General features: G+C 42.2%; 1 protein-coding gene across 1 annotated transcript; it reads right to left on the bottom strand.

Annotated features, from left to right (window-relative positions):
* Positions 1 to 20: 20 nt before the first annotated feature.
* On the bottom strand, positions 21 to 5,949 carry serpine3 (serpin peptidase inhibitor, clade E (nexin, plasminogen activator inhibitor type 1), member 3). The gene is made up of 9 exons (XM_084907955.1): positions 5,496 to 5,949; positions 4,515 to 4,843; positions 3,563 to 3,790; positions 2,822 to 3,064; positions 1,932 to 2,130; positions 1,724 to 1,824; positions 1,549 to 1,635; positions 1,382 to 1,465; positions 21 to 286 (listed from the first exon to the last, which is right to left on the bottom strand). The coding sequence occupies exons 2-9, from the start codon at positions 4,777 to 4,779 to the stop codon at positions 234 to 236; spliced, it is 1,260 nt and encodes a 419-aa protein (XP_084764081.1). The 5' UTR covers positions 4,780 to 4,843; positions 5,496 to 5,949; the 3' UTR covers positions 21 to 233.
* Between the last annotated feature and the right edge of the window lie 4,378 nt (positions 5,950 to 10,327).

The following is a 10,327-nucleotide window of genomic DNA, read 5'->3' as shown; positions in this document are numbered from 1 at the left end:
GCCTGCTTTTATTTACGCACGTTGGCCGTTTCGGTAATGTCGCATCAAATGGAAAGAGGATCGAAACACCGAAAGTGTAAAAACATATTAAAATTTTATTTACAAATATGTACAAAAATAATGTCCCTCTTCCTGACGTGTCTGTGGAGCCTCCATTTGGTCCACAAATAAATACCAGTAGTGAAATGGGCTGCTGTAGAGGTGAATGTGAGTGGCGTTTAGGTTGGACGGTTTCAGGATGCTTGGTCTGCTGGGTTCATTACTCGGCCCATGAAGAGGATGGATCCTGAATTGGAAAGCAAATAAATATTTTGCATTAAAGGATCATGTGGAATGCTAGTTAAGCAATAATAATTATAATTAAAGAGATATAGGGAGAAATTGCACTGATGCAGTCTTTGTAGATCAACTTAGTGTGTTTTTTGACATCACCACTAGAGGTGGCCATATCAATATATTCAAATCCTTCACGATTGTATGGAAAATCATGCAGAGAGCAAGACTGGCCTCAGATAAACAGAGGTACCCTGCAAAAACTATTGCTGTAATTTCATATCTTTATCCATATTCATGACACTCAGTTTATGTGATCATGTCACAAAGTAACTGCTGCCACCAACACAGTGATTGGTCTTTTCGTCCCTTGACGCTTCATGTCAAACTCTTGAATTCCCTTTGGCTACATGTTCCAGTCTGATCTCAAGGGAGCTGGACCAGTAACGCCACTGCATCCTGAACTAATGCAAAATCCACAATATGCATACTGTAAATAAGCACGAGTTGGTATAGCTTACAGTCATACCAGCCCAATTTTGTTTGATCTCAGAAGCTAAGCAGGGTTCGTACTTGGACTGGAACTAACTGGGAATACCAGGTGCTGCAAGCTTTGTGAGCAGTTGTGCTTCATGCGCTAGTCTACCAATTGGAAGGTCACGGATCAATTCCCCAGCTGGTATAGAAAGAAGTGCTTGTACGACTGGGTGGATGAGGCTTGAAGTAAAGAGCACTTTGAGTGCAGTTACTGTAGAAAAGAGCTATAAAAGTATCAGTCCATTTACAACTATGGTGTTTCAGACAAATAGATCTCTAAAAAACAGGGTGATTTCAGCTGCCTCCACATATACACAGAAGTATTTTACTTCTTTACGATTAATAAATTATCTGCAATTTTCCCACTGCAAAGCCAACCACAGTCTCCATGTTCTGGCCCCAGTGGACGGCTTTTGTTTCGTCTACCATACTTGTATATAAGAAAACGTTACTCAAGCATAAGTAAATAGTGCTTTTGTTGGAGATTACGTCAGACAGTACAAATCTGATTTGCAATACTGTGCCAGTTTTTTGTGTTTTGCTCAAATGTGCAAAAAAAAGGGATAAATACCTGTTTTAATGTGTCGAAGCAGAAATAAGAAGGGTCGGTCCGCCTTGAAAACAGGAGCGCGGGATCTTTTGAGTAGCACCATAGCTGTGTGAGTAAAGAGTGCATTTTAACAACCTTATATGATAAGCACTCATTTCTGTTCCACTATTGTAACAGACATTACTCACCGGTAGCAGCAGCTGCCTTTGTTCCATCCTCTGTGACTTCTATTCTTACTTCATGGAAGGCATCAGACACATAAAGACCCTCCTCTGCTGCAGGGAGTAAAAAATATTGAGCAGCCGTTTGCATGAAACATACAAAAAAGCTTTTGAAACAGGTATTTTGAACGTACAAGCTGACCTGATATTCCAGTGAAGTCAGCTGCTGTCGGGTTAAAGGCATCACTGACGCCCAGAGCAGGGAGCACCGACCTCAGGTTGAATTTGTTCTGCATTTTAAATCTGCAAATACCAGACGGAGACTATGTAATTTGCTGTTTTATTTCTCGTTTTTTCTAAACGAAACCTAAAGATGGTTTTCAAGCACAAAAGTCTGTAATCTGCTGCACCTCGGCAGGAAGATGTCCATTTTGGTTCTCCGCAGGCCGCCGTCCCAGGATGCCAGCTGGCGTGCAGTGAGCTGGGCCTCGAGGGAGGACAGCGGAGTCTTCCTCTCACTGGGAAGGACCACCTGCAGACTCAGGGAGCGGCCCAGGTACGGCAGCTGCAACACAGTGTAGCGCTGTTCTGACGCTGTCCTGAATTGACCTGCCAGAGAGGTGAACAAGTTCAAGTGTTTTATTTACAGTTTCCATCAGATCTTTTGGTCATTACATGCTTTGTTTAGCTCCTTCTTGTGGCTGCTGTGCTGGGTCTACAAACCTGTATTTATGTAAGCTTATAATATTGTAAACATACACATACATAGAAATAAACCCTTTTATTTTTTAACTAAAGCTTTTATTAATAATATCAAATCTGACGGGTTGAGTGCAATGACAGCAAATGATTGATGATGAAGAAATGGTTCAAAGTTCTTCACTTCCTTTAAAGTGCACGATGCAAAAGGTTCTCATGAAAACAGATACGGGGCAAAGCATGAAACAAGCAATCCAAGTGATGATTGGGACTGCAATGCCAACCTAAATAATTTAAGAGTTCCAAATGTTAAAAGAAGTTTGGTCATCAGTAAACTCCTGAGGGGACTTTTAAGATGAGTTTCACCAAACTGCAGTGGTGTTTTGTCTTAGATACAATTATAATTATAGCAGCAACAGCACTTTTTCAAATTTCTATCAGCAGACCACATGGGAACCAGTTGTAAACAAAACATTGATATATTAGCACCTCTCATTAAGGTTTAGCTTTTAAATGCATCTGCACCTGGAAACAGGGTGGGTAGATAAGAGAGTGGGTGGGATCTGAAGCCTGTAAGTGTCAATGAAACATCGCCTCTTACCAAAGCTAACCTCTGCGGCCTGATACATCATGGGCACCTTGATCACATTCCCATCTGAGAGCACAAACGGCAGATTCTGGGTGTTGGTGAACATGAACTGCTTCTGCCAGACGCCCTTGAAGGCCACTGTGTTGACCAGGGCCACCTGCGGCCGGTGTCCCCACCACAGAGCCTCTGCTTGGGCTTCGCCCGAGCCTGACAGCTCACCGCTGACGCTTCCTGCCAGTAGATGCCATGACTCATCTGAAACGCACAACGGAAAGTCAATGTACAGACCACCTGACCTACAGGCCATGTAGCAGATAACACAATCTGTAGAAATGTTTGAAAATGGGTTAGAAATTCATGTTTTTTCTCATAAGGGTTCCAAAGAAACCTCTGCTTTGAAAATTGGAATTAAAACTGCTTTAATATATTTTCTAACACCAGGGGGCAGAGGAACGCCACAAGCTAAAATAATATCTCTCTTATGTTTTTATTGCCAACATACTAGGAAGCCGTTGCCCAGCAGAAAAGGATTGTCATCATCTCAGTGAAGTCGAGTTTTAGTTTGCTGTTGTGTGGTCAGTGTGAGAGGACTTGAGCTAAGTGTGCTTTCACAAACAGGAATGCACAGGATGTGCATTAAACCAAAGCACTCTGAAAATCTCCACATCAATGTTTATTTTACTGCAGGATCCATGCCACCCTAATCTGTGTCAGCATAAGAGTAAAAGTTAGTGGGAGCTCTGTCTGGGTTACCTTGCTGGTGTCCCGCTCGCTCCGGTTGGCTGTGGGTTTGATTGGGCTGGCTGAAGTTGGCTCGGACCACGCTGGTGTTGGCCCACTCTGATGCAAGCTGTGTGAACCCAGGCAGGAGCTGGACACCACTCTGGATGAATAATGTGCAGGTCTGCTGCAGCCACATCCCCTGGCTGTTGTTGTTCATGTTGGCCTGGGAGTGCGACAGGAAGTCTTGTACGTGGGCACCTGCAGAAAAGGAAGACACAGATGTTTTTTCTACCCAGCTGTTGTCAACTACAGTCAGATGAGTTAGTTAGTTAGTTAAAATGATCTATACACAAGTCAAACACCGCTTTTCAGTGCATGCTCTGAAAAGAAACCCTTCTGGAAACACGTCTTGCAATTCGAGCACCTTATTTGTGCACCTATTATTCAAGCTTTTACTGCAGTGGTCACAATGGCATAAAGATATGCATGTATAGAATCACACCTCTGGGGATTATATCTACAGCTATCTTTGCCTTGAATTCTCCCACTGATTTCAATTCAGGATTCTTTGATGACCATGTCTTTCGGTGTCGTGGAAATCCTTTTTATTTCATGATAGAAGCTAAATTAGAGCCTAAAGTCATCACTAGGAAGAGGTGGTATCTTGGAGATAAATCCCCAGGTGTAATTTTCATTTTGTTTGTAAATTAAACACCTAACCTCTTGACCCAAAGGCCGAGCTGAAGAAGTCGTTAATGAGATTAGAGTTGGTGTAGAGGCAGGTATTATGGCTCCAGACACCACTATGCTCTGCAGGGCGAACAGCAGCAGGAGCACTGCTCCACACCACCTGGTACCAACAGCACTGAGGGCCACCCTCTTTCAGCCTCTTTCACACAGCATAAGGAGCCTCTAATGCCACCTGGATAAAAACTTACATATATATTTAAAAATGTTAAAAGAGGAAATATCAGAAACCTACCATTCACATTGTAGCCCAGTGTTCCTTCCAGCTGAGCAAGTGTGTTGCCCCTGGCGCCAAGCTGCAGGAGCGCGAGAGACAAGGAGACGCTAACTGGCGACACGATCAAGTTGGAGTTGTTCTCCGTCTCTGTGAGAGTCTGGTAGAGGCTGATGGCGAACCTGGTGTGCAGCTCCCTCATGCTGTCCTGAAGGCTGTTGTTGCAGTAGCTTCTCTCCACCAACCAGAAGCAAATGATGAGTGAGGCCACTGGCAGCCGACACATCTCCTCAGTGCTGGACGAGAGGATGTGTCCACAGGGTGCGACACGCGGACAAAAACACAAAATTCTGGAAGATGAAAAAAAAAAAAGAATAAAAAAACCCTCCAATGCAGCAATGAAATCAAGCAACATGCAAGTATTTAAGGGTTTTATGTTTTATAGGAATGAGTGGGACACATTTTAACCACTCTATCCATCCCAGACAGGTGGATCCGCTGGGATTCCTGCATCCTGCTTGTGGATCACTCAGTTATCAAATGTGGGAGCCTACAACGAGCTGGCATACAGCAAAGCAGACCTGCACCACTCAAAAAGGGAAGCTTTAATGACCATATTACCTTTTCATGATGCTCAGTGTAGTACTTTCTCCATATAAGGGTAAGCAGATTTGGCCTATCCTGAGTGAAAAGCTGTTTCTGGCAAGCTGCCACAATAAAATGATTTTCACATGTCAATACATGACTACAAATAATAACGAAACCCTGTTTAGTTAATGTAGGATTAATACTGCAGATTTCTCTCAAATAAAAAGTAAGATTTTAAATTTAGGACATTCCTTTTATTTGGAGATCAAGGTGTTGAAATGCATCTTTCTCTAAGAGGTAAAGGTAAAATATGTCAGTGCTGCATTTTTAAGGTACACTTTTGGATGGCTCAATGCATTTAACATGATAATTTTCTGTTGTGATGATAACAATCGGTGCAGCTGTGTATCGTACCTGCGGACAGGCGAGGTAGTTTCCGTTCAACTGTTCTCTGACTGGACACAGACCATTCAGCCTCTGGAGCGGACCTGTGTCCTGTCTGTCCCCTGCCGTCAGTCACTGTCCCCCGGCTTCCTGTCAGTAGAGTAACCCCTCTTCTGCTCTCGGCTGTCAGCCTCTGGTTCAGTCTGAAGCGGTCTGTAGTCATAAGACCGTGTTTAAAGGGGAACGCTCCGCTCCGTGTTTGCGGTCTCCGTCGGCGATGTCCGTACCACTCGTCCGGGATTCCTACCTCCGCGGGGCTATAAGGAGCCAGGCGGAGGGAGGCATGTCACCGACCAGCAAATCCCAAACCAGGCAGAGAGGGGAAAAAACACCCACACACGAGTGCACAGAGGGGCAGGCATGCATCTGAAAATGCTACTGTGGAGACTCCTAATTGGTTACTACTAATAAAAGTCAAACACATTGAGGGATAAACCGTTAAAAAATGTATCATAAATAAGCTAGAGGCTAAACAACAGGCTGTTTAAAGCATGTGGCTTACAAATAGTTCAGCATTTTGGGAAATTAAAGTATTTCTTATATTAATTAATTACTAATATAAGTAGTTCTTATATTAGTAATTAACATTGATAGCTTTCATATTTGCCCTTTAGTGCAGCCCTTTAGCTTAGCTTAGCATAACTGGTACAATAAACAGCTAGCCTGTCTAAAAGTATCAAAAAATGCATGGCAGTAACTCTTTAAGACCACCAGTGTTACTTTTATACCACACAAAAACTTTTATGTTAGCAGTAAGTTTCTTTCTGATTCACCCTAGCTTCCTGAGTCATTAGTTTAGGACTTTTTGTGTGTTTGGTGTTTTTATATACCTGTTTTAGGACAGTACATTATGATTGTCATGGTGGGGTTTAAGCTTTTTCATTGGCAGGTGTCTCTACAAAGGCAGCTCACTATTGTTGTTATCTGTACTACATGGACATGGCAGAGTTGGTTTTCTGTGCAGTACAGGCCAATAAAGAAGATTGTGCTCGAGGTCTGTTACTTTATGATTCTGTTTTTAAGCACAGAGTAAATAAGCAAAAATACCTTCTACATCAATAAAGTGGTGTACGCTAATAAGCATAGAAAGTATAAAAAATGTTTGAAACAGTCATGGATTGGCCTCCCCAGAGCCTGGACCTCAACATCATTAAAGCACTGTGGGACTGACTTGACAGAGAACAGAGCAAAAGACAGCCAACATCCAAAGAAGAGCTTTGATTGTCCTTCAAGAACTCTGGAGAACAATTCCTGAGCACTAATTAAGTAAATTTCATGAAAGCTTGCCAAAGAAACTTAAGGCTGTGTTGAAAATAAAGGTGGTCATACCAAATATCGGTATATACTGTATACCAATATTATATACCGTATTTCTGTGTATGTTTGCGCATGTTTCAAAAGAATCACTGCACCTTTTCCCCATTTTCCTAGAAAAATATCTCAGCTTGCACAGTACTATGATTTGATCATATCACATCGATCTTGAGGTTATAATGTTTGTGTAAGGGGCTGACTACTGCAAACACCTGCTTGTTTTTTTGAAGGTCACACAGACACACTCACTAAGACATCCATTCTGTTATACAAGTGCTTTGGCCTTTTGTTGTGATGATCAAAAGACATTTTTGCTTTGAGCGTCACACTACTGCGTCAGCATTTTTTAATTGGTATCGCTCTGTGAGATGTGGAAGCGTTGCTCCAACATGTGATGCATAACAGCATCTCAGCCTTTAAGAAACAACATTATATGTTTTTGTACAGACTTTGAATGAGGTTTTAAAAAGTGTTTAGACATAATATTGTAGGGTTACAATGTAAGCACCTTAAGACAACTGTTGTTGAGAGAAGTCTTAGTAGTTATGTTATGAAACAGATTCTTCTTCCTCATCCTTATACCTACACATTACCTATGTAGTGTTCACATATGCTTACAGTATGTGTTCCATTACTAACATTCACCATGACATTATTATTGCATTTTGATAAAAAAAAAAAAACAACCCAAAAACATGAAGAATTGCAAATATTTGATCACGGTATGCCCTTTTTTTCACCTAAAATCAGTCTGCTCTGGAGTGATCTGCCCCTCAACTGTCCCTCTTAATTGGGGAAATGAGAGTCAGCAAAATAAATTGTGGGTATTTTTCCCATGAAGACAGAGCATGATTGGTAGCCATCAGGTATTTGGCAGCTTTGACTAACAGTGGATTCCAGCCATTACTGGACTTGACTAATTAGTGAAGCCGTGGCTTGGCTTCATTAACCAGAGTCAACGCATTCTTTAAAACCCAACTCTCCGACTCTAAAAGCAGGAATTTGGAATTTTAAGGACTTTGTTGGAGAACATGAGACATCACAGTGACTGACCAAAGACAATTCTTTGTAAAGATGCCACCATTGACAGCAGCTTTCATCTTGGTGGACAAGGGGCCTTTGGTGCAACACTATGTTAGAAATTCACATTGGTGAAGTAGAAATACTGGTTTGTACTCTCTACTTCTGATCCCTGGACATGCTACAAAGTAAGCTTCAGCTGCACTCAGAGTTCAAGATGCAGGTCAACTTACTCTACAGTGTCGCTGTAGAGTAACCCCCGAAGGGTTATATTCAAACGTTGATGTTTTATGCTGATGTCATCAAATCCTCAATAATGACATCTGGATTGTTTTCATGGCTCATTTGTACTGAAGTACAATGATTAACATATTGCTTTAAAGTTTGGGGAAAACAGTGAAAACTAAAGCTTTTTCCCTGTCATTTGACCTTGAAGCATTACATACTAAAATGGTGTTTGTTGCAGCTTTACAGTATGATTGGAGCAGAATTGGATTCTATAAGCTTTTTTGTAAGAGTGTTATACAGCTCTCTCAAAGTTTTTATTAATTTTGCCACTTGGTGTGATCTTGACCTTGACCCAAGTTTCACCAAAATTAAATCCGCTTGAGCTCTTATTAGCATCTAGCATCACACAGAGTTTGAAAATGAGGCTGGACAGCTAATAAAGAGACTGATGGGCAAACAGACAGATGGAACCAAACACTGATAACACAGTCATCATCACTGCTCTTTGAGTAAGCAGCTACTTGGTCATTGAAGCAGTGCCCTTGCATGACAGCTGGCTTGTACCAGGCTACAGGGAAGACTATACTACAAGGCAAAGCACTTTAAGTCTTGCAGTTCTTATATAGACTGGGCCCAAGTGCAAACCCTAAGTTCATGCTCTGTCTGAAACTAGCCATGTTAGCTCTCTGTTGAAGCCAACTTTCTTTTGATTGGCTGTTGCTTGCTTGGTTTTTAATGAAGTGGTGATCTTGTATGGAAGGTTGTTTCCTCCACTGAAAATATTTTTGGGTTGTTTTTTTTTTTTTTTGCCATCCATAAGAAAAAGATGTATGTCACAGTTGTGAGATAACAACTCAAAAATGTTATGTAGCTCTGCCTAGGTTTATTTATTTATATATTTTTGAGTGGTGGGAACAAGTTTCTATACTTTGAGCCCTGGGTGTCCCACTGCGCGACAAAGATGCCCAATCTACCCTGGACCACAATCCCCAAGGGAGCAGGCCAGCAACCGCGCCAAGACACCCAGTGAGCTACCCCGGAGTCACCAAGCACTTAAAGATATCTGCTCTCTTTGACATCATAGAGATCAAAGAGTGGGGAAAAAATTGCAAACTGAGCATTCAGAGCCTTCTGACACATCATTCATTCACTGACACACACGAACACACACTTTGCAATCATTTTCAGTTTCTCCTTGGTCACTTTATATCTCTTTGTGGTTGTTTTTCACCTATTTATGCAGAACTCAAATGTAGTGCTATGCTAACTGAAAATGTAGTTAATACTAGAGATGAAGAGAAGCTGTTGATTCCTGTCTAAAGCCACCATTTCCTGCAGATCTACCTGACACTCCTTTGCACACATATTATGTTATATAATAAAATTAATGATGTAAGAGGCGCTCCCTTAGGTTCCTGGGCACATATCTGGTTGGTTTGTTCAGGTAACGATCCATGCCAACACCTTTCATGTGCACATGCATTCAGCTTTTTGTTTCCAAGAGCTTAGAAATATTCAGTGAAGTTTTTTTTCCTTCCGAAAGCAGCACCGTTAGTTGATGAGTATTTGTGCAACTCTGTGATATCTCTGCCTTTCTCCACATAGCAGCAACTTAATCCCTAACTAGTGGAGGCTATCCCCAGGCTCTCCATTCATATCCTTCACTGCAGTCTTCTCTCCACCCAGTGACTTTTACCCTTGCAGGGAAAATAAAGGTCATCTGAGGTCACAGTGTAGAAAGCAAAGGAAGCGGAACTATTACAACTAAAATCAACACAAGAAAAAAGAAGACAATAAAATGAAGGTGACAAAGGATTGAGAGAAAGCAGCTTATATATAGTTGTAGAAATGATGTGACAGACTCACTCACTCTGCTTCACCTCCAGTGGCCTACTTCCCTTCGGGCCCCGGGGCCTTGGGGCAGTTCATTAGGATTAAAGGGGATGCGGGTGTGTGGGGCCGGGCCAGGCTGCAACAACGCCGGTGTCGCCAGAGCGATCTGCCAGGTACGCCACGGCGGATTAGAGCCAGTAGTGCTGGCACTGGGAGAGGGGCGACGTGAGGGGACGTGTCCCGTGCAAGCATCACCTCACGGGGACATGAGCGTGGCTCTGGAGAGTTATGGGAAAAATCTCAGTTTTACTTTTTCATTTTCTTTGAAGCACAAGAAATTGTGTGGAAACAGCAGGTACTATGTAGGAAACTGGAAATACCCTAAATGTTTAAGAAAGTATCCCATG

The sequence above is a fragment of the Perissodus microlepis genome, chromosome 16 (assembly GCF_051167445.1).
Source record: "Perissodus microlepis isolate ML-2025 ecotype Zambia chromosome 16, ASM5116744v1, whole genome shotgun sequence".
Classification (NCBI taxonomy): Eukaryota; Metazoa; Chordata; class Actinopteri; order Cichliformes; family Cichlidae; genus Perissodus; species Perissodus microlepis.
The sequence above is the reverse complement of the archived record's forward strand: the minus strand, read 5'-3'. Positions and strand labels throughout refer to the sequence as shown.

Excerpts from the sequence above, each read along its gene's own strand:
- serpine3 (XM_084907955.1), bottom strand. The coding sequence starts at position 4,779 with ATGTGTCGGCTGCCAGTGGCCTCACTCATCATTTGCTTCTGGTTGGTG. Across the intron at positions 3,791-4,514 it reads ACTGGGCTACAATGTGAATG|GTGCCCACGTACAAGACTTC; the intron begins GTAGGTTTCTGA and ends CCTTTTCTGCAG. Across the intron at positions 3,065-3,562 it reads GCGAGCGGGACACCAGCAAG|ATGAGTCATGGCATCTACTG; the intron begins GTAACCCAGACA and ends TGTGCGTTTCAG.